The sequence below is a fragment of the Apteryx mantelli genome, chromosome 8 (genome assembly GCF_036417845.1).
Source record: "Apteryx mantelli isolate bAptMan1 chromosome 8, bAptMan1.hap1, whole genome shotgun sequence".
In the NCBI taxonomy this organism is placed as follows: Eukaryota; Metazoa; Chordata; class Aves; order Apterygiformes; family Apterygidae; genus Apteryx; species Apteryx mantelli.
The window spans coordinates 25,924,931-25,949,676 of record NC_089985.1 but is presented as its reverse complement, the minus strand read 5'-3'; the positions used below and the strand labels follow the sequence as shown (position 1 = coordinate 25,949,676).

The following is a 24,746-nucleotide window of genomic DNA, read 5'->3' as shown; positions in this document are numbered from 1 at the left end:
TAAAATCTTCATACTTTTTGGCAAGTGTTAGATATATTGTTACTACAGCTTCACTGGGAATGGGAGAAAGGGAACAAGAAAGTCTTTCCACTGTTGCAATGCTACAAAAGGTACTGAGCAAAATTATCATAACCATTCAGTACTGGCTACATATGCAGTGACTTTTGAACATTGAGTGTTTCAGATATGTGCTCTCTTTCCACAGCTAAACAGTGAGTGAGGACAAAAGGCATTTCTGCTGTCTCTATATTCAAACTTATTATTTGGGTTTAGCTTTGTACAGAGCATATATTCCTGAATGTAAAATTTGAATCTAAATCCTGTTGCTCTCACAGCATCTTGAAGATCCTTTCTTTCTCTTCTTTCTCCCATCTGCAAGACACTTATACTTCACACATTCTCGTGATGTTAATAGGGAGTATTCCCCACTGTGAAACAGCGAATTCGGTCCACAAGAAGAAACAGGACAAATAAGGCATATCTAAATTATAGCAGAATTTAGCTCCCCTTAATTTAGGGTTAAATGTAGGTGAGTCTATGCTCTACAGTCTATATGGGTGTGTGTAATCCGCTGTGAAGTGGAGACAGGGTCAGTGACCTCTGTGGCCCTACAGGACTGAGATCCATTGGGGAGTGCAGTTTTAATGAGGGTTGGACTCATCTTCACTATAGTCTTGAAGAACTGATTAGTCCTGACATATGCCAAGGAACAGTCATTTATTTCCTTGTAATGTCTAAATTTCCTATTTCCTCATTAGCTTGTTAATGTTAACACTTGATAATAGGGATATTTACATATATTTATTATATTATTAAACATTCAGGTGGATTATGTCCCAGTATTTACATTAAACATTTTAATAATCACTTGAAATATTGATTCAGGATCTTCTTGGATATCAGCAGCTGTCAGTATACCTGACAGTGGCAGTGTATTATATACGCTTTTCTCATTAGAAATCTAGAATTTGATCCACAGAAAATCATGGCAGAATGGCTATAAATACTTGGGAAACTTTTGATCACAAATTGGATTCAGTTTCAAATTTTTTGGACAATTTGTTTACTGTATTTGAAAAATGTCAGCCTTGAAACTACTCTGTTACATATCTTTACATTATGAACAGTTTTATTATATCTGTATATTGTACAGGATGTTCTAAACCAGTATCCAGACACATATGATTTACCCTACTCCTGTCTTGTAAAATATCAGGCACAATCTTCTCTTCTTTGGAGTTAAAAGTGGCTTCACTGGAAGTAGGATCAAATTATTACTGCCTGAAAACTGTGCTAATTACGCTAATTACAGACCTCAGGCTTTGAATCAGATCCTGGAAACAGACGTCTAAATCCATAAAAGTTCAGCTCAGATTTGCATATACATGAGCAACTTCATGTGTAAATGTAGTTCAACAGGAATAATCCCTTTTATAAAATTACTCAGATGTTTAAGTACCTCCAGAATATACAACACAGTAATGTCAAAAAGTTTAATTTTGTCAGGCTACAAAGTCTGAGGTACTTGCACATGTAAGGAATACTATAGTAACATATAATTCAGCTCCTAAGCATACTATATCCACACCAGTTGGCTGAAAAATGTAAGCATTTTAACCAGTTTAAGGTGGAAAGACTCTGTACTTCTGTAGACAGAAAGGTAGTCTTGAATGGGATCTGAAGAACAGGTGACTCAGAGCAAATACTAATTAAGTAAATGCTGCTTAAAATACTTAAACAACCAAAGTACTAATTACTTCAAATGTTTATTTTTAAGTAATAAATCTATGACCTACTGTTAACAGGCACAGGTAACAGAGTTACCTGTAATATGTGCAGAAGAAATACCAACGGGGTTTAAAATAAGGCAAGGGTTCTTCAAGCTGCTTAAAGCAGTCAGATGCCCAACTTCCACTGAATTTCAGTGGCTTCCGAGTCCTTTATTGTCTTGGGCCCTTTTGATATTTCCAGGCCAAATGTGTACAGAAAAGCTTTAGAAAGATAAGGTTTTTGTTAAGTTCTGAGAATATGGTACATTTAGTCATCCAGGCCACATAATTTTTCATGAGAGCCTCTGACACGAGTAATATGTAAGCTAAACAGCATCTCAGTGTCAAATGGAAAAAGCAGACTCCACAAACTCCTGTGTCATGTGTCTCAGGCTTATTTTCACTACTGTATATCAACAAACTTGTGCTAACCTACCCAAACTTTTATACATGCTTGGTGGTTTTTGACTGGAAAAGGGAAGGTTTGAGATAATCTTAAAGGCCCCAGAAGGAATTTAAGATGAAGGGTTGTTAGCAGGTTGCCAGCCCTAAACAATCAAAGTTACTTTTTCACCAAACACAGAGAGCAGAAGCTACTTAAAAGACAAGACTATGTAGTCAAATCAAATTCAAACAGGGGTATGAATATTAGCTGGCTACATAATTTCATCTTTAAAATCCAGAGTTTGTATCTTAAACACAGATAAAATAAAGATGGCTGCACACACTGCAACACAATCTAATAAAAACCCTACCCATTAAAATTTCAAAGTAGAAAGTAACATTTTGAAACAAGACATTTCAAAGCCTAGTTATGTTCAAGCTTTTATGAAAGTGGACACTTACCATCTGACACTTTACGTTCACAGTTAAGCAAATCCCTGCAGATGCGTGCTGGGTTATCCCGTGTGCCGAGGGGGTTCTTGATGCTGTGCAGTAAATTGCTAAGGTAGTGCAGCGTTTTGAATACCTCTGTACTGTGATCTAGTAAAGTTACTTCAGTATTCTGGTATCTCTGCCAGGGGCCATTAGCAAATGTGTTACCACAAAGAAATATCACAACAGCAGCGTATGCAGTAAAAATCAAATGGCCATTGAAGACCCAGACAGAAGCAAAGAATTTATGATGCATACAATCAGACATATAAAACAGGGTAAGAATAACACATTCCAATAAACAAATTAGTACATTTTATTAAAAATAATCAGTGCAATGAAGTTACAGACAGGTTAAGATCATGCAAATACACCGTTATGATATGTTGACATAGAAACGTGGATACAGAAAAGAAGAAAAAAGGAAAAAATTAATGCATTTTTAAGGTATACTCAGCAGTCTCAGATTTTGAACAGTGAAATCTAGTCTTAGAGTATGTATGCCAATATATTTGACTTCACAATGTAAGTAATTTTCTTGCAATCAGTAGGATCACACACTTACATAAAGTTAAGCACATGTGTTGGTACTTGTTGGATCAGGGTCTAAATAGCAATATCATTATCTGTGGCTGAACAGATACAATCCAATATCTGTGATAACCAATAAACAAATTTCCATCACTGCTAATCATGATAAAATGGCAGAAATGCTGCTATTTTTTTAACTTCATTTAAATTGCACCCTATATATCTTATTATATTTAATTATATTCTACAGTGATTACTTGCAATCTGTGATTAATTTTAAATAAAGTCTTTGTAAAGAAGCCCTGTTCTGGTCTTTAAAAAACATTTTATAATTGCACACCCTGTGTGCCAATGTAAATATAGTGAAATACATTACCTCCATCTGCAGTGCAGCATTTGACTGAATCAAGGCTTGAACAGCAGCATTGATGTCCACTTGTTTCTGGGGGGGGGGGGGGGGGGGGAAGATATTCCAGAACATAAAAAGATCAATAGAAATATTCTAAAATACAGGCAGCAAACTGCTTGAGCACTGTTCTAGAAACATACAGATGGTATGCTTGTTATTCAGTTATTTTAGGGGAAAAAAATCTGTGTAAACACTTACCTTTAAAATGGGATCCTCACTTACATTTCCAAAGAATGCAAGCATACATACAGAAATAGCATATTACCTTTTTATTAACACCTCCCCCCTCCACACACAAAATTTAATGATCATACTCCTGGAAGCAAAAAAAAAGACACTATAATGATAGTAACAGACTAGAACCCCAGCTTATTCCCCGCACCCATTTAATCTCTATAGTTAAGAAAATTGGTCTGGGTCAGTGGGAAGATGTGCTATTCCTTTCCAGAGAAGGCACAACAAAGAACATAGCAATGTACTTGTACAAATACAACTTGGGCCACACGGTCTTGTCTGGCTTTTGTGGTAGGAAGGTCGTAGGACTTTTGCCAGCTAAAAGCTCCACTCCTGCAGAGAAGTGTTTGGCTAGTGCCCAGCCAGCAGAGCGACAGCTCCCTTGCAGTGGAAAAAGAAAAGCGCGGTGAGAGTTTGAGCGGAGGGTAAGTGAGCCCCGGCTACCCGGAGCTGGCAGCTGGTCTGCGTGAGCTGGCAGCAGCTGCTACAGAGCAGGGCAGCCTTCATGGTGCACGAACAAGCACCAAGGTTCGTCTGTAACCAGCCTCAGGAGGAAACCTGTTCCCTGCCTATCTCCATTCTCCACACTGTTTGTGAGACGTGTATGCTACACAACAGCTTTGAAAGCTGAAATTCTTTTTATAAAGAATTAATCCACCCATATGAACAACTAGGTCTTAGGGTTTGTTCTCAAAGTACAAATATCATCACAGGTTTAGGATACCTCAGATACTGAGCCTATCCTACCAACTGGCACAATCCCTTAGAAGGGAACAGTCTAGTTGGATACATATAGGGAGATCATCTGGGCTGGAAATACTGCAGAATTTTCTGGTGCTTTCTTTCAGATTGTTCAAATGCAGAATTGCTCCAACAGAAAAACCTTTTAGAGTGTGATGGCGTTAACCCATGTCAAAGGTTCATGAGCTTTGCCTACTAAGGGCTCAACAGCATTGCAGAACAGAAAGATTCAAAAACTATTTCTGTAGTGATGGAAGTCATAGGGAAACGTATTTGCTTTTCACTTGTGGTGATGGAACAGGCAATGTGTTTGAAGAGGGTCACTTTCAACAAAGAGGACTGCGTTGTAGCTTAGCGTAGTTAGAGAACTTACTCTCGGTCCTGGTGGTCCAGGCGGTCCCTAGAAAATCAGAGAAAGCAGATATTAGGTGCATCACACTTTTACATGATACACTCACAGTGGAAAACTACACATGTTTTTTATGCACTTACAGGTGGCCCTGGCTGGCCCTGAGGTCCCTGAGGGCCCTGGAGGAAACAGAGATAAAATGCAACAGTTACAGATGAACGTCTCTGCTTCTCTGTTTGTTTTTAAAAATCACAAAATGCTACTGTGTACAATGAAGCAAAGATGTTTGTGACACAGGTGTTGGTAAAGCTGTAGATCATTAGTTGCTATTCTTAAAAGTACCATGTTCTGTTAATGTGAGAATATTCCTGTGAGAAGTGTTGGTTGGGCTGGATAACAAAACTTGTTTATCCATTTATTTTTGATGTTAAGGGCACATCAGAAGCCATATACAAAGTATTAATACACAGTGTGCCAACATTATATGTCTGTTGCAATTATGAATTACTATGTGGTCTGAAAGGTCATAGAAGCATCAGAAAAAAATTTACAAGTAGTTATAAAAAACTGCCTGACTCCATGAATATCTGCTAAGCATTTATTACCTCTTAATACAGTGTCACTTTTCAGCCAGAACATGTGATGTTCATTGTTGAGTTGTGATATTGCAAGTTTCTTTCATATTACCTAAACTATGCCCTTGTTCCTGACCTTAAGGGACATAATTTTAGGGTGTAGGATGATGCAGTGGGGAGGAGAGGGAGGAAAAGGAGAAGCTTTTCCCTAGCTCATAGTGCCTACAACACACAGTCTTAAACCCAAAGTAGGAAAGGAAACAGAGAGAGTTCATGTCTAGGGGTCAGACACAGACCCTCACAAAGACCATCTGCCCCTCTGAATTATCCACAAGCAACAATTCACATTAAGAAGATATGTATAATTAATATTTATCAATATTCAGTGATACTTGTGTCTTTTTTACATTATGTTCCTCAGTCACTATATATTCAAAGCCTCTAGGAGCTGCTATAACATAAACAATAGCGAGAATATTGAAAAAGAGAAGAATAGGTAGCAGCAGCTTAATACCAGCAAAAGAGGAGAAAGAGGAATGAAAGGCATAGGCCACACCTGCATTATGTGTTAGTAAAACCTTTTAGCATAACTGAGTTTAAGCCAAACTCTTTAGCCAGTATTGCTTGTACCAATTTTCAAGCACAATAAACTGTTCCAGCAAAAGCACTCTTACACCAGTACAGTCACCCTAGCACTAAGTCTTTGCCAGCAAAGAAATAAGTCATGCTAGCAAATGCTTCTAAATTGATCTAGTCAAAAGAAATATCAAGATGTAAATCACTTAGTATAGTAATAAGAAGTATTCTTTCTATGAGATTTCACAACAAGATGTGTGTAAGTGTCACTGCATGCTGCAAGTGCTGATCTCGGGCTGTGCTTCAAGCTGCCACCATAGCAAGAACAGCTTGAAATGGTTCAGGATCTTACATTGATTCACATATATTTAAACAAAAAGGATGTCAAGGCCGATAGGAGAGATTTGTTTAAGTCACTGGGGCTCCAGATTTATCAGTTCTTAAGAGCATACCAGCTGCATTTTTTCTTTTTTTATCCCTGGACATATTCAGAGAGCACATCAGACAAAGGTTATGATGACCTCCACAGCTGCATGGGTTGAGTGTGCCTGCACATCACCTGCCCTGGCAGTGCCAGAGGGGCCCAGGTGCCGGATTATGAAGGGTGTGAAAAGCGGGGGGGTCATCATTTAATTCCTACCACCAGATCTATACCAGCAAGGCTAGGCTGAGGGGCTATAAATAAGCTCTGAGGCTGAGACCCATGCAATGCATGCTCTGTGGATATGGACAGGGGACAATCACAACTGAAGCTATTTCTAGATGTTTAAAAATACGGTCTTCTGATATTTAACAAAGATGACACTAATGGCATAAACTCTAGGGATTTTAAATATTGTCAACTTTTCAACTGATACAGCCTCACCCTATTTATTTTTCATCCACTTATACCTATACAAGGGACTTTAAGCCATCTTGTAAATAAACACTTACTGATATTTTATAAAGGCATTAATGATTAATGTTGGAAAATGAGAATTAAAGAATAAGTCATCTTAGCATAGAGAGTAACACAGGAAAGCTGTGGGTTTTGTGGCAAGTACCTAGCATCCCTTTACTCTTTTGTGTGTGATCATTGCCAAGCTTGAAATTTTCTTTGAAATCCTATTACTATTAAATAGGCATAAATCATTATTATTGTTATTCATTATTACAAAACCGATGACAGATGAATTTGCAGAGATGACATCCACGTGACTGTTTTGGAATATGATCTCAGCTGATGCAAATCAGCTGGGTTTCACAGAGCTATACTATTGGATGACAGCTGAGAAAGTTAACATCCACATTTAATTAATCAGACCAGTAGCTCAAATACTGTTGGACTGCTGCAGGATACCTTCAGCCCCATGGGTTTATATTACTGGATTCTATGATCATGCTTAGTGAAATACGTTTGGTATAAAATGAAAGAGAAAGTGTGAAAAAGAAACTTGAGAAGTGAATTTGACAGTGTAAGGACATATTTGTTTATCTTTTTACAAGACTTGACTATGCAGTTACCAACTCAGGGCAAGGCAGAAAGTCTTCAACAGTTTGTCCCTAAGTAACCACTGCTCTCTGATGAATTGATGTCTTTGTTCTGGATACCAAGATTTAGAAATTCCAGTAGATTTTTCAGATGACTGAATGCTTCAGTTAATAATTCCATCATCCTGGCATGTGTCACAATTTTAAGACTCCAGAAGTCTTGGGGGTAGGACAGTTCAAGTTTACAGTAGTTTCTGATATAGAATTGATTTTTTTTTTAAATCAAATCAAAATCAGATTTTTTTTTAAATCAAAAGTATACTCTTCCAATGTAGTTAAACTATTTTGCAATGGAGGATTTTGATTTGTCTTGATTCACTGTCTTCTTGCCAATAAAAGCCATGTGGAAAAAGGTAAATACTGAATACTATTTTTTAACTGCAGTAAACCTCTTTAGAGCATATTACATTTCTTAAATGCATTAAAACTTCAAAGGCCTATATCAATTACCTTTACAAGCCTTTAGAATATAACAAAACTGCACAGAGTATGTTGAAAATCCTGTAGAGATGTTATAACTGTTCTTTCTTTCTGTTGTAAAGCAGCAGAATAACGTTAAATTACACATTTCATGCATTAAGTTAATTGCAGAATGTTCCAATGGAATGTACAGGATTATCTTTACAAATCTACTTAATTTATCCTTTGATCATATTAGAGTTTAAGTGAGAAAAATGTAATTCCAGTTCATAATAACAAAAGCAAAGAATAAAATAATTAGTTTTAGTTTGCTCTTTAATTTTTTAATCACTTAATTTGACTGCTAGTACAGAAGTTCAAAGACCAAAATTCCAATCTTTTCTAATATTGTATGGCCCTGATCTTGTATGCAATGATACACAATCTTAACTTGAAATACATGAGTAATCCCAAAGACAGCACCACTCATATGTTTAAAGCTAAACATGTGCATACTCATTTTCAAGTTTAAGACTTTGTAGTGTGTTGGCCAGATTTCATAATTCAAATTAGACTGAAGGAGAGTTGTGAGAGCTCAGGTGGTATAAAATCACAGGGCACATTTTACATTATCCTCCAACTTCCATCAGCTTTTTGCCAAGGTAATATCACTGACTTCAGCAGAATTATTCTTGATTTAAACTGCTAGGGACAGAAGAATGGATTTCTAAATTATTCTTGTTTAACATTTTATTTCACATTTTACTGAAGATACAAATAGGACATTTGATCAATCTGCTGAAGATAACTGCACAGAAACCTGTTTGATGTAAAAATATTTAGGTACTGAGAAAATGAATGCTGTGAAAGTTTCTAAGGGGTGAAGAATCCTGTGTCAAAAATAATCCCTGTCACAACTGTCCTGGCATCTGTACAACTTCCCACTGTTGTGTGAGGACTATCATGTGTCTGTCAGTTTGCCTGGGTGCTGTTATCCCACCTGAAGTTAGATCAAAGGCAACTAAAGGAAGAAAAGCAAGCCAGAACCACAAAATAGCAGGGACTTAGGATCTTACCATAAATCAATTGGGATGTTATTAACAACCCCCCTGCTAGTCTTGTGCCCACTAGCTGGCTCTTCCCAGGCTGAATGTAAGAATATAATGCAGGATTGAAGCTGCTGAACTAAAGAGAAATGTGAGAACGAGCAGGTTGTCAGCAAACTGGCTGAAACAAATCAAGAGAGAGCCAAAGGCAAAACCATATTCCTGCCCGCTTCACCTAGCCCAGAGACAGGCTCACAGAGTTGGAAGTGTGCAGGAATAGGGCTAGAGTATTGTCACACCGGGGCGAGAGCCTAAACCTCCTGGTGAAACATGTATAACTAGTTAGAATAAGATCTAATGCTTTCTTTTAAAGTTTCACTTCGATCAGACCCTGTAATGGGTTCAGAGAGGGCTGCTATGTTCAAACCAGCCATCCAGACAGAGTGGCTCTTGCCCGAGGGACCGGGGGCACCCTCTGACGGGTATTATTTGAGGACTGCTCTGAGAAAGGGCTAAAGGCACCATGTAACCATGATACTCCTTTTTCATACACAGAGCTGGTCAGCTACTGAGAGGTAAAAGGAAAATTTGTATCTTCAACTTGTGGGAACTTCTGCTGAAGCTGCTGGGCCTGGCCTTAGCAAAGAGACAGGCTAAGGGAGGAATGGCATGATAACGCCTTCTGTCACCTGAACTTCAGGGCTGTGTGCTACAGACTGCTTTCCCTCGTCTTCTAGGCCACTTCAAGGGACAAAAACATGGTAAGACTGGAGCAGAAGTTAAGTCTTGCAGCCCTAGATGTTCATCTGGGAACTCTTAGGGCAAACATTGGGTGGAAAACATATTGGTCTGGAAAACCCCTTGTGTGTCAGAGAGAGAAAGAGGCAAGATAAGACAAGAGAAGCCAGCAGAGACGACAGGAAGGGGAGGAACTGCCTTAGCCACAGAAACGCAGTATAATAGAAACCTCACAAAAAAATGAGGAAAGGGAGAGGTCCGAGTTGCATGTTGACTGAAAAATCTGGAATTTTAAGGAAAGTAGAAACAAATAACAGCAATATAAAAAAATCATCCAACTTCTGGTGTCTGATTCTGCTGTTTGTAAAAAAAAGAATTTTAACACTGTCTTTCTGGATGAGCAGCATTTCATCAAAAACATTTGAGTAAAGCTGGATAAATTCAAAGCTTCTGTTTCACAGGAAAAGCTGATATTTTAAAATTTGTATTCATTGAAGAAATATTTTAAAAATTTTCCATGAAGCAAAAAGTATTTTTAATAATTTCATGATAAAAAAATGGCACCCCAAAATGTTAAGCTTTCCCTGATCATTTTTGTCATTTTGATGTTATTTCAGCATATCTCAGAATGAGTAAAACATAATAAAGCATAATATTATGACATATTAATGTTATGCCTTAAGGTATAATATTATAAATTCTCTCTCTCTCTTTTTTTTTTTTAAGTATAGTAATATAATAGTCTGATATGCAATACAAATGGTATAGTAGCTGCCATTAATTTTAAATCAACATAAAAGAAAATAATAGAAAATTTCAGATTATGCCTTATCATATCTTTTTTTCACCTTGAGAAGAGTCAAACACTGGAACATGTTGCCCAGAGAGGCCGTGTCATCTCCATCCTTGGAGGCTTTCAAGACCCAACTGGATAAAGCCCTGAGAAACCTGGTCTGACTTCAGAGCCGACCCTGCTTTGAACAGGAGGTTGGACTAGGGACCTCTTGAGGTCCCTCCCAACCTAGATTATCCCGTGATTCTTTACATTCCATTATGTACTACTAGTGACATGTCATGAAATAAAACAAACGAAAATGAAAACACACTTTCAGAAATGTTAATTCTGAGACAGTATTCCAAAATGTGTTCCGTGTTTTTCTAGATGTTTCAATCTCAGTGATATGAACATTATGAACTGAAATATAATTTTGATTAAAAATGATCAAACTATATTTCTGACTCTACTGTCAATTTTCCCCCAGAAATAGTCTACTGAACTTTGGCTCACCACTGAGCTTGACATGGAGATATGATTTTACATTCTATGTTTTTCAGGGGAAAAGAGGACATTTCTTTCTAGTAATGAACACTGTACCCATGACAGACTAAAAAATGTAAGTTAAACGGTAGCAGTAAAACTGCTAGAGAAAAGTTAAAATCTTTGAGATTCTAGGAAGAATGCCAATATCAATTTTAAAAGAATAAATTCAAAGCTTGGAATACACAGTTGGATGAAAACCATTTTCTCTCCTTTGTATCTGAAAATAGTTGGAAATAAACCCTTTCTTTGGCTACAGAGTTTAAACTAACGCTGTTGTGTATTATTTAAAATTAAGCATACTTCTGAAGACAGTCTTAGGGGAGGAACTCATGATTCAGTTAAGTGCCAGCACCAATTATGGAAACTAGTGTTTCTTGTTCACTGTTTTGGATCTTTTTTTTTTAAAGTGTCTGAGCATTATTAGCTACATGCTGACAACTCTTATGAACTGTAAGAGCAGATATGAGAAACAGATAACTAAAATGGTTAACAGCAGTATGAATTAAAAGCCTGGTATTCTTCCTACTCTGAGATAGGAATTGCCCCAAGAGCATTAGAACGAAAGCAGAAAGTTCTCTGAGACATGTACAGCAAGCTTAGTTCTGAGCCTTAATTCTGACAGCAATTTTCAGTATTTCTGATATATTTTTAAAATCTTTTATAAGGCAATTAGGTCAGAACTGGCGGTCTTTGTACACAGGCAGACACTAAAGCCAAAACACAATAAGATAAGAGAAACCAAATGTTTTTAAGTAGGGTGAGATGAAAGAAAGCAACAGGCACAAGATCACATTGGCCAGTTACTGGCAAAACAGATTATTACAAAACTGTTATATAAAGTAATGTCATAAGACTAAAATGATAGCTGGTACCTATTTGGAGTAAATACGAAAAACTGACACTGGCCTTTCATATAATCAGTACTAATCGGAGGCTTTAGTAGCTCTTGCACTCTTTTTTAATAAATCAATCATTTATTAATGTGAGAAAATTAATGTGATATTCCTCCTGAAAAATAAGAGAGAGCAACTTCAAAATCCATCAGTACTGCCTACTGCTACTACAGCTAGTGAACATGGCATGGACACCCATCCTCGGCTCTAGGCTTCTCCCAAGTGTCTCCCTCCCTAGACAGGATCATGCAGACTCACGAACGTGGTTCTTTACATGTGCCATGCTGTGAGGTCCTTGAATACTGACAAGAAACGTGACAAAGATTTCACTGGTTTAGATATGAAGTGGGACAGATTTGAAGCATGCAATTCCTATATGACCGAGGGCTGTATTCCCAGGCAGCACACAGCGACCAGGACCAACCTACAGGAGCCAACTTGCCTAGAAAAGGTCAGACTTTCGACTCATGGTCCCAGCTTTCGCATCCAGTGCTTCCCAGGAACACAACTGGACTGTCTGGTACACTGCATTCAGAGGACTCAAAAGTACATTCAGAGTAACATGAAAGTACTTTTTTTTTTTCTTTACACAGCCTAAAAATGAAAGCACAAAAGTTGTTTCCACTTACAATTTCACCCCTTGTGCCCTTTTCACCCCTGGGTCCCTGTAAGAAAGAGAAACTGTTAATCCAACATGCTTTCTAGCCTTCTAGGAGTGAAATAAACTAATTAATACATGCAAGAATTATACTGCTTACAGGAATACTCCAATCTTAGCTCATCTGTAGAAGTATTTACAGCTCTGGGGCTCTAATTTTGCTGTATTATTAGAAAAATAAATTATTTGAAAATGTCTTGAAATTACTATATTTAGAAAGCTGATTGTTTTCTTCAGATTGTAGGTACAGTTTTGCTCAGTAACTTTAATTCCTAATGTTTTCCAGTCAATCAGCTCTACTCTCTTCTATTTGATCCACTGTAATAGGAGGTCAGTGCTTCAACATCTTAAGACTTGAAAACCAAACCTGGTACTTTCTGTCACTGAAAATCCATTGGTTACACATCTGCTTTTACTACCCCAGTAGTAACCCCATCTCTCACAGCTAGATTACCCTCTACCTCTGTGACCTTTATGGCTAGCCTTACACTCACACTGTGTTTCTGAAGATGCTAACAACAATTAGCCTAGGGTGGGGAGAATTTTGCATCTTGATGGCAGCTTTGCATGTCACAGAGAACTAATCTTCAACTATAACGCTTTCTTAATGATAACGGCAAACTATTTGGTTCAGTGCAAAGTCTATTAAAAGTTTTCATTCAGAAACACAACTGTAAAGAAATGAAAGCTTAGTTTTTCTCCTGAGTGGGAATGAAAAGAATGCAGCGAGACTTACTATGTTGTCTTTCTCCCAATAGCTGAAAAGAATACTCTAATTATAGAAGGAACTTTTCCCTTCCCCTTTCTTTTTTACTTCTCCCTGTACACATGTAAGTATTCATACTTATTATTTTTACTGTATATTCATGTTATTTTGATAATTGTGATTTCAATTTTTTAGATATTCTCATTCCCTCCAAGTCTTGTCAATCAGGCAGTGGAACTCTGATGGTAGAAAGAGTTTCTAAAAATCTCTTAAATGGGTGGGAGAGGTACTCCGGGCTCAGGGCCTGCAGACAGAGCCAGAGGGTGCCCTTGCAGAACACTCCTCCGTTTCCAGCACAGAGAGTGCGACAAGGGGTAGAAACAAGGACCAGGGCAGAGCATCCCCACTGCAGGGAACCTGGGGAGCTTTGAGGGCCATCAGAAAGGACAAGAAGATTTTTGAGTTATAAGATGGACCTCACCAGCACCTGGAGCTCCCCAGTCAGGATCTTTGGGTTCACCCAGTACATGTCTGGAGGGGTACTCAGGAAAGTTCAGGCCAATCAAAGGTATGGCACCAACACATGAAAGATAAAGTACATTGAAACCGAGCATGGATGCTATCAATAAATGTCTCAGACGTAAGGCTGAGCCAGAATACCCGGTGCTGGTTTATACCTTGACTTGCCCACTGGCCCCTCTAGACATGCCCTCTGTATACGGTACTTAGGGAGAAGATCATTGCAATTACTTTTTTCATCTTGTTTTTACTACAGATGCCAGAGTCACATATGTTAGCTCACCAGCATGGCATAATATGAAGATAATCCTGCTAGCTGCTGTTTGCAAATGGAAAAATAAGGTTGCTAGTTGCAAAACTGATTAGTAAAAATAAGGCTATGGGTGAAATAACCAAATGATGCAAAAGGAAAGGGAAACTTACAGGCCTGCCAGTTGGGCCTGTTATGCCTTCTTGACCAACAGGGCCAATGTATCCCTGTAAACAAACACAGGAATTTATTAGTCCCACCATGTTTTCAAAATGAAGAAAATCCTCATGACATGCCGTGGTTTAAAGTTCCTCAGCCCACATGCCTGGCACATATCCAAAAGATCACGGCAATGTTCTCCTTCTGAATATTGAGTGCACATTGATATACAAGTAACAAAATTATTTTAATAATTAGTAATTATTTATGCTTGGAGAGCCCCTCCCCCATTCTTCTATGTGAGAGTTGACGCACTAAAAATAGTGGAAACTTAAGCACTCTGTTTACCAAAGATCACATATTTATTGAGCTACAGTCAACAATATCTTGAGCAGTACTACTGTCCACAAGTATTCCTACAAGGCTGCCAATAAGTACCGCTCAAAATGTTACTTTCTTGTTTTCTTTCCTTTAGAGCAAACTGCTCTTTTTCAGCATTTATCTTGCACAGGGATGTTTAGGAAAAGAAAACACCTATTGGAACAGGCCACTAAACTGCTTGCACTGTCTCTGGTTCCTTGAGCCATGATCTCATGACACGTAGCACAAGTGCTGTGATGTCAATGGCAGCAGTGAGAGAAGAACATCTTGCAGTGAGACTTTCTGTGTGGCAACCTTTCCCTCTATTTTTTCACTTGACACTGTAAGGTGGATGCACATTCCCCAATAGTACAAAATCCTAAGAATGCCTCCTCATTTTTGGTGAGTAGTAAAGTAGAATGAGAGAAGTTTTCAGCAGTCATGAAGAATTAGCTAATGCATGCTAGTAACCTTATAGATAAAAAGGAAGTATTTATTAAAAAAACAAAAGACTACCTATTAATTAGTAATGCCTGGGCACTACTTTCTCTTACTGCAAGCAAAGTCTGGCCCTCTCTTATTTTGCTGCAGAACGGAGTTATACAATCGGCATTGTCAGTCAGAGGAAAGAGAAGGTTCTACCCTGATGGACAAAGATATGACAGTAATAAAGATACTTGTGTGGATGAAATCATACTGGAAGACCCACACTATCAGCAGAGCTTGCTTTGTTCCTTCAAGGTTGAAAGACCAGCTCTGCTTGTGTATCTGTATCCATGTTGTATCCAGACCTACTATACTGGTATTGCAGTACCGGCCAACGGCTCCTAGTGAAGGCCTAGTCTCAGAGAGGAGCTTTTGGCTAAAGACTTCTGGCCTTGAGAACAGGAAAAATAGAATTCCCTAAATGAAAAGAAATATGCCACCTGCAAGCCATCCTGAGAATCTCTTTCATGGAGCAAAAGACTTACGACTTGGCCTGTTGGACCTTTTGGGCCCAGAATTCCAATGAAGCCGGTGTCCCCTGCAGGACCCTGAAAATGCAAAGGAATAGTTTAGTCAAACACGAACATTAGCTATTGACTTGTTTTTAATCTCTTATAATCAGTGGAAGTAAGATAGTTTTTAAGAGCAGTAACAGTGAAAATAACAAGCTCACTGACCCAGAACTTTAGTCTTTGGACATGCGGTATGAAACTCTGCCTGCAACGTTCCAATAGTTCAGATTGGCTTTAACAATAATTTGTTCAAGAACTATTAAATCTGTGCTTTCCTAATGATTTCACTCTGTAAATGGCTTAAAATCTAATAGAGAAGAATGAACACATACTTTTGGACCTGGGAATCCTGGAAACCCCATCAAACCTTGATCTCCATGTTCTCCCTGTAACAGGAGCAGGCATCCTCATTATTATTTCACGTTGGTAACTCTTGGACTAGTTTTGTGTCAACAGATGTGATTACATACAGTCTGTCCTTTCAGTCCAGTGTCTCCTGTTGGTCCTTGGTCACCTTGTGATCCTGGAAGGCCTCTTTTGCCTCGTTTTCCTGGATGACCCTGAAGCCCTTTGTCACCCTGTGGATAGGAAGATAATATACCCTTTATTATCATTATGACAGCTGTAAAAGTAAAGATAGGATGCCAGGACTATCAAGTACATAGAAACCATATCTAACTCAGGAGGTTACAGACCTGCAAAAAATTATGACTGGGAGCACACGCTGTCACGCTTGCTTTGCTCTTACACTCTTTCCTAGGTGTTTGCTTTCAGCTCCAAAGACAGACTTTTGGACAGACCCAGTATGTCCACTCTAAATGCTTATTTAGCACAATGTGGTATCCTTTTCCCCTCATCTTATCTATTGCCTGTCTTTTTCAGATTGCAAGCTTTCTGAGCAGGAACTACCTCCTACCACCCCTAAACAAAGAGGTGTAATCCAGATTGGGGGCAGTGGCAAAAAATCACTACGAATAGTGAATACAGTTTATACTGAAATATTTTCATGAAAAGATAACAAAGAGAGACAATATTTTCTTCTCCCAATTTTCAAGTAATTTAAGGTTTTAAAGACTGTTTACCAATAAAATCATATGTAACACTGTAAATCATTTTCTTAAATTAAGAGTTCTACTCTAAATGCTGAAAACTATTTGTAACATTCCCATTCTTTGCTTCTTTTACTATTGAAACGTGTCTACTTAATATTATCAATAGAATCTGAGGATATGCTGAAGTTGGTACCTGGAACTGCCTGGAAAATGGAGCAATCTCAGATTTGTGTCTTTCTTACAGGGCTGAATGAGAAAAATTTCAGTCCTATGATAAATGAACATCCCAGACACAGTTGCTAGCCCCAAAACTTGGGACTTACACTTGAAAAAGTACAGCACTTTATTGCCAATAAATTGCTTAGATGTTCAAATCACCCAGACCATTTGCTACCAGGTCTCGTCTCAGTTATGGAAGTTTAAAAAGAAAAAATAGGAAACATTTGGCCCTAAAACTTTGATGAATAAATACATAGTGTTTTGAATGGCTGCTAGAGTTGGAAGTAGCATCTGGACAGATAGATGGGAACTCTGCTTTCTATTTATAGTTTATAGAAATGAGGTCAGCACAACCTGCAGACTTACCCTTCAAATATGTTTTGATATCAGTCCTAATGTGATTAACAATAGTATGGTAGTCTCACAATCACTTTTTGCAATATGAAGTCTAAGCAGTGTCAGTAACATTGTACTTAAACAAGATCCTGCTGATGTACCTTTAGTCCTGGTGCTCCCCTGGTGCCTGGCATGCCTGGTAATCCCTTAGGACCTTGAGCTCCAGGATAACCTGCCAGACCAGTTATTCCCGGGTTTCCTTTATTACCCTTAACACATCCAAAATAATTGATTACAGTCAGAACAGCCTAACATGTTTTTTCATTGCATGTTAAAACAGGCAAATAACATACAATCAGACAATGCTTCTGGATGTTTTTTGTATATACGGGCACATATTGATAGTACATTAAAACATACATAAATACAATGATCAGCAGTATCATCTGGATTTCTGCAAATATTCCAAAAACAAAAACCACTTACACTTAGTAACATAGTTACATGTACTGTGACTGTGGGTGGAGTGACAGTTTCTAAGGAACCAATGCCTTAGCCTATGCTTTAGTCCACTGCAAGTGCTCAGTTCAGTGTTCACCTAAAACCTTATTCTGTCCTACCCTAAACATCCTGGTATTGACTCTGTGGAATCACCTGCCTGGACCCACAAAGGCTTCTGAAACCACCCGAGAGTCAGCTGCCTCTTTGGGCTTATGCAGGGCATCTCCCCTATCAGCATCCTCCTAAATAGGAGTAGCTGCTCAGCTACTGCTACCAGTGATGTAGAAATGGTGAGCAATCTTCTGTCCACAGTAATTGTGCATTCAGGTGTACCTGGAAGCACGTATGGGCATACCAAGAACTGCTTTTACCTTCCATCAGAATAATGGGAATCATACAAGATAGTTTATGAGAGACCTGAAACTTCTCCCACACCTGAAAATTTGCATGTTCAGATCAACAGCCCTTAGCACTGATCCCTATTTAATTCTTTTCTAATTCTATTTTGAAATATGCAGGAATAAAGCATTAATCTGCGTTAAGTATAGAAAATGACTCCCTGAGATCTTTCTTGGATGAGAGGTGTGTGATCTTTGCAAATCTGTGTTGATTCCCTTTTAGTTACAAATCTGAAGACTCTGAGCTTACAATAAGGAGCTCATTCTGATGAAAACAAGATGCTAAATTAATTCACTACAGATGGGCTGAAAATACTGTTCAGATTCAAAGCATCCATTTGTCAAGAAGAAGCTAGTCCATATCAAAAAATGAAATGGTATTACCTTCCTTCAAAAACATTCAAAATTCAGCATGCCTATTTATAAATACCAGACATACTAATAATATTAGTATGACTGTGTATGCTCTGAAGGGATTCATAAAAAATAACTTTGCTACATCAAGAAAGATCAGAACGTTTGTTATGAAAATGTACCATAACATCAGACAGAAAAAATTTTTAATGAAAAAACATATAACTGAGTGCATGGAGTTAAGCCAACTAGCATGTTAAAAAATCAAAATGGAAATTTGCCCCATTGATAACGAGTGTTTCTGTGATGTCATTTAGTAGAAAGAATGGAATATCTATATACATACATACATACGTGTGTGTGTGTGTGTATATATATTTTCTTCTTTTCATACGCCATTCCCTTAAGCATTCATAGAAATAAAAATTATACGAAATGTGATTTTTATATTAAATGTTATTTCCAGGGCTTTTGAATATGGTACTGTGACTTATAGCCTGATGGACAGACAAGCTTATGTGGCCAGTGTTCTGTTCTTTTATCCATTGTGGAAAAATCACTTAAAAGTCTCTCCGCATTACAAATTATAATGCTACTATCTATTGTTAATACAGAGCAATAGAGTAATTTTTAAGAGAAGAAAGATGACATTTTGAATGGAAAAGCCAAAATGTAAATGTTTTTTGGGGTGATACTCCTAAATCAAACTCTGAAGAATTTTAAATACTTGAATGAAGTTCAGTAAGACATCATCTGAAGCTTTAGTGGCTCAAATAAGGCACACTTGCCCCCTATGGGCAACTTCCTCAGTCTTCTCTTTGTTCAACCAGATATGCAAATCTGCACATGTAACAGTGCCTCATTCAGCACCTTGATTAATTCCTCCCATAAAATTTAACTTGACATATAAAAATTATTGGTCCGTCTAACTAAAACTACTGAGAAATAATACAGATGAAATCAATGCAGTCAGATTTCTGATAACGAAAATTACTAAAGGAACTTTCTCCCTTCTCTCTGGGGTGAATGAATGCAGAGCTGTCTCACCATCCCCGAAAGAGGAAGCAGGTAGGTAGCTACCCTCTGCTCATGGCAAAGTACAGATGAAAAATCTGGTACCAGGAAGGTTCCCAGCTCCTCTGCACTATCCCAAATACCTCATACTCTTTTTCACCGCTTTTGGATGAAGCTTCATAGTTGCCTAGGTACATGGACACAGGCTACAAATTCAAAGAGAAAAAGGAAAATGTGGGATGATCTCAGAACCTGACCAACAGAGAGGTGACAAGATCAGCTGGAGTCTGTGACTCACGTTGAGGAACAGAATTGTGAAGTCTTCTCACAGCAGGATAACATTTTTGTTCTGCTGTACTTATTACTAGCGACATATGCTAATAAAATAGTTCTCCTGACAGCACTCTTTCTTTATGTTAATTTTACATCCTATCCAGAATATCAGCAGCAAAAGAGAAAGAAAACAAAGAATTGGTCAAATTTTCAAGATGCTGAAGGAACTGAGAATGGCCCCTTCCTTTTTAAACACTCTAACCTTAGAAAATTTGTAATGCATAAGGATATAATGAGGGACTATGTGGAAGGCAACTTACCTTATGGCCAGGCTTCCCTGGCAGCCCAGGTTTTCCAGGGTTCCCAGGAATGCCTTCTGCTCCAGGGTACCCAATTGCTCCTTTTTGCCCTATTGGCCCTGGTTTTCCCTTGAAACAAATGCAAACAAAATGCAAAACTGTTGACTCTCTTCACTTCCACTGTCACAGAATGAGATTTCAATCACAGTATTTCCTAAACCCTACATAATAACAGATCCAGTGACCCAGATGAATACTCACAGAGGGAGCTCTGAGTTCGGATGTTCAGTTTAAAATGCTATTGCTTAACCTTAGACTTGCTGTGCTGTTGGATCTGAAGAAATCTGTCTGAAAGCAGGAGGCTGACCCCTCTGCGTGCCAGGCCTGGCTGTGGGGCTGACCCCTCTGCGTGCCAGGCCTGGTAGATGGGTTGGAGTCCTCATTCTTATACTGAAGCAAGGAAACCTGATAAAGAAAGTTTGTTTCTTTATCCATTCATGAAGAACAATCATATGCTTTCTCAGCCTTTATCTTACTAGATACTCTATATTCTCCAATTGAAAATTTATACTGTTTATATTTGCATATATCAAAAATACGCACAAACATCTGATTAGATAAGTTTGTGCTAACCATTGCTATACTTGCACTGAAAGGTCTCAGATCACTTCCACCAAAGGATCAGTGAATTTGTCTTTACAATCCATTTTCCTGTAGGCTGACATATACTACCTTATGGGGCTTGGAATTCTGCAATGCATGAATGAATGCATTTCTCAGAAATATAAATATGCTCTCTAACTACAGAAAATGTCTTTCAAAATAGTATATTTAACAACAGCCATACAGAATATAACATGTGTCATCCTAGTCTCATTTCTAACTTCTAGCTCCTGAACAATCTTGCACTTGGGATGTGCTTTGAGATTTCCTTAAGTTCCACTTTTACTGTCTTGTCCTCCTCACTTCCCCATATGTCTTTCCTTTCTGCCTTTTCCTCCGTTCTGCAGAACTGATGCTCTCCCTCCAGGCCTCCAGAGGGGAGAGCCAAACATTTACAAAAGGCACACAGTTTGCTTGTCCTCAGAAGGCCGTTCTTCCACTCTGTCCAGAAGGTACAAGCTCTGCAAAGCAGCTGTATTTCTCTGGTTACCAGCAATGTTTTGATGTGAGGTAGTAAAAGTTATTTATAATATGTACTTGTGTGGTATTATTTATTAGAGGACTAAAATAGCCTTGATGAATTTCTTTTTTGGTTATGTTTACAGAACACATACTGCTTCCCACTCCTGCTTCTCCCTCAAGGAGACCGGGATGCAAGCTGGCTTCTCTAGAGTAACCAAAGCAGGAGCAAGGTCAGGGCAAGTGAGAGAAAGAAGTAAAGCTCAGGGGGTCTGTAAGCCGTATCAGTCACGGACACATGGATCCCGGCTTCTGCAGGCTGCAGCTGTTCAAAGAACTGATGGGAGCCGGGAGCGAACAGTAGTTTGGCTCAGGGCAGTGTGACATGACAACTTCTGCATGCACAAAGAGCTGCACAGACAAATGATCTGATTATGTAACCTGACAAGTGGGGAGCACCTGGTTATACATATAGCAGCTGTATTTCTTTTCCATGTTCTGAGCAACTGAGTATAGTTTGATATCATTTAACATAGTTTCAAAAATTGCTTATTTTCACAAGGGTTCCTTTACATGTAGATAATAAAAATGTTCTTTTGAGTGAACATAAATTCAACCTATATCAACTTTACTGGAACAATGAAAAATGTCCACAGCATACATAAGACCTTCTGGTACCATCAGCATAGCTCAAATTTGATTTTATTGATTCTTATTTTCTTTGATTTATAAACAGAAGATAAATTGTAGGATTTTGTTACTTACAGGAATTCCAGGTTTGCCTGCCTCACCCATAGCTCCTTTCTTCCCTGTGGGTCCCTAGAAGTTATAAATATTGCGAATTGACAAATGTCATTAATTCAATCCCCTGAGAATTGCTCCCCTCTAGATGAATGCTCACTTTGCCTGGCTTTGGATCAGATCATTTCCATTTCAGGAGACAGCAAAAACTTTTTCTAGAAGTGTGTACTTTTTGTAGTAGACTTGTATACATTTTCCCGTTCCTGAATGGACAATTTGTAGCTTTCAGATAATTTTCAACAACAACTAGCATAAAAAGTTATTTGCTGCAGATCTGACAATTTCAGCTCTATCAGCCACATCTTTGTAAGGAAGACACTTCTACAACACTTTCCATATCTTTTAAAAATGAAAATCATGAAAAGTAAGCAATGTAGATGTAATGAATGTGTGCGGAAGAAGGTACTAGAAAACGAGACTGTCATAGAAGGGAATGTTCTTTTTTTATCTATAATGCACATGAAAGATAAAATTTGCTTTAAAACAGCCTTTTTTGGCTTGTTTGAGCTAAAAATCTGTAGTTATGGACAACTGAATGGTATTGATAGCAGATAATACTCTCGTAAGTAACTTAGTGACACAGGAGGCCAAGTACCAACAAAGAAAAGCTCGGAATGGATCAAAAGCACTTCAGAGAATTTTGTTTATAAGATATTTTTCATGGAATGAAAAAATCTAGAACATTTCACTAACTTTAGAAAGCATTCATAAATCACAATGTGGACAGGAATTATATTCTACCTCTCAAGGATACAACCACGTAGACAGCAGGGACAAGAATAATAATTGTTAGCATGATCAAGTAAAAAAGTACTTCCTAGCTTTTCTGTACTAATTATTTTTAATACTGTTCTCAAAGCAAAAGTTAGAGAATTACTATGCTGCAATAAGCTAAAATTACATATCATGCAATAAAGTGAAAAACCTAAAGATCTTTGTAAGTGTAAATCTTTTGTTTTATATATATATATATAATATCTCTATATTTATATATATAAAATAAAATCAGGAAAATTCTGTTCTATTACTTAATTTAATGCCTTTTTGGTAATAAAGTTATACAAAAACTTTGCCAATCAAAACTGAAACTTACATATTCAAGGAAATTTATACTGTTTCCATTAAAATTTCAGAGGGCATATAAAACAAACCCAGGCAACTCAGCACTGCAGTTAACAGGATCAGCTCTGTAAGGTTTGTTATGCACCACCAACCATCCCGCTGGAGTAAAGCCTGTGTGACTGTGTTTCTACTATTAACTTTTTTTCATAAAGCTTTAGACTGTTATGGTTTGCTCCAGGCTGAATGCTGATTCCATATTGGTAACTGACATTTTTAATCTGAGAGTCATTTGCAACAGACAGAAAATCTTCTCCATGGGGAGGGCAGAGGAGTGGCTGATTTTATTCTGTGCTATGAGCAGTTTGTCAAAGGCAATATATCTGAGCGCATGGTGAGCGTACATGCTGACAATGTCTCCACATGGTATTTCCTTCCTATTGCTCCCCATTCCTAATCTACCATAGATTCTCATATTTACCCAGAAAAAATTGAAATTGTAACAGAGTTGCTTTGTGGAACTTCTCAGAAAAAAATGCTAAAACTAATATATTTCAACACACCATCAAGATGAACTGTTATTTCTAAAGGAAAAGATTCGCTTTTTGATCTTTTTTTTTTATGACTTGCTCTGTCATTATTCTTCTATTATTCTGTAGTAAATTCTGTATTTCCAGGCCCATGGAAAATTCAGTGCAGCACAGTACTGGGAGTTTTCATTTACAGATCAGAGCAGTAGAATCCTGGGCACTTTCTGGAGCTAATTTACCACCAGGAATCCTAGTTAAGGGTGTAACTGAATATCACTCAAATGTTTCCAAAAGAGCCTTTCTTAATGCTTTATATCACTGTAAGGTAAAACCACCTGCTCATCAAATAACATGTATTTGCTATCTAAGATCATTATGTATTTCTCCTAATTTTCTGTTTATATTTTTATTCTTCCTAGAGGTATGAAAAGAAAACCCAAACACTGAGCTTCAACCTTATATAACAGCAAAACCCAGAACAACTTCCAAGGTGCTCTGACAGTCATTTACAGGCAATTTATCAAAAATTTCCTATAAGCTTAATATTTGGGAAAAAATAGCCTGACCATTTCCAAACAGAATTTGAGTCTGAGATCTGATTCTTTCCAGGGAAAAGCAAGATGTCAGCAATGGATAATGTCATATAAATGCTGAGATGCCACACAGGCATCTAAGATGCATCAAACTGTGCCTGTCTGAGAGGGAATGCAGCATGATCCGTGTGTAGGTGGCTGACACCAGCCGTAATGCCTGTGCCCTCCTGGAAGCGATCACAAACACTGCTGGAGCTCCGGAGAGCACTAGGCATTACACTGTCTCCACCTCAGACTGGGGGACTTGAAAGTATTGCTTAGCCCTTGCTGAATATCCATTATAAGCTCTTATGGACTTGAAATAGTAAATACAGCAAAAAGAGCCTCCTGTTAAGTAATTAGCCCAAATTCAGCCTAAACCTATGAAACAGGTGGAATCTAGATTTGACCTGATTTGAAACCTAGATATTTTTGCTGAAGAGGAGTCCAGCAAGCCCAGAGATTTCTTAGAACTTAAAAAACATACTGCAGCAAATCTATCTAGGGCATCAAATCATAGTGGAAGACAATGACACAGATTTAAGCAGGATTCAACTCAAGTGTGCTAGTTCAAGTTCT

At 38.0% G+C, this 24,746-nt stretch overlaps 1 protein-coding gene across 7 annotated transcripts in view; it reads right to left on the bottom strand.

Annotated features, from left to right (window-relative positions):
• Positions 1-24,746, bottom strand: part of COL24A1 (collagen type XXIV alpha 1 chain) — a 171,395-nt gene that overhangs the window by 4,678 nt on the left and 141,971 nt on the right. For 4 of the 7 annotated variants that reach the window (XR_010884897.1, XM_067300976.1, XM_067300974.1 and 1 more), the window contains 12 exons: positions 21,971-22,024; positions 20,105-20,212; positions 17,406-17,513; positions 16,108-16,215; positions 15,970-16,023; positions 15,611-15,673; positions 14,294-14,347; positions 12,617-12,652; positions 5,053-5,088; positions 4,934-4,960; positions 3,553-3,618; positions 2,616-2,784 (listed from right to left, as the gene is read on the bottom strand). Coding sequence is in view for 5 of the 7 variants with exons in the window: in XM_067300976.1 (XP_067157077.1) it covers positions 2,616-2,784; positions 3,553-3,618; positions 4,934-4,960; positions 5,053-5,088; positions 12,617-12,652; positions 14,294-14,347; positions 15,611-15,673; positions 15,970-16,023; positions 16,108-16,215; positions 17,406-17,513; positions 20,105-20,212; positions 21,971-22,024 (883 nt within the window). In the remaining 2 variants the exon portion in view is untranslated. The other 3 variants (XR_010884898.1, XM_067300979.1, XM_067300977.1) reach the window with 3 other exon arrangements.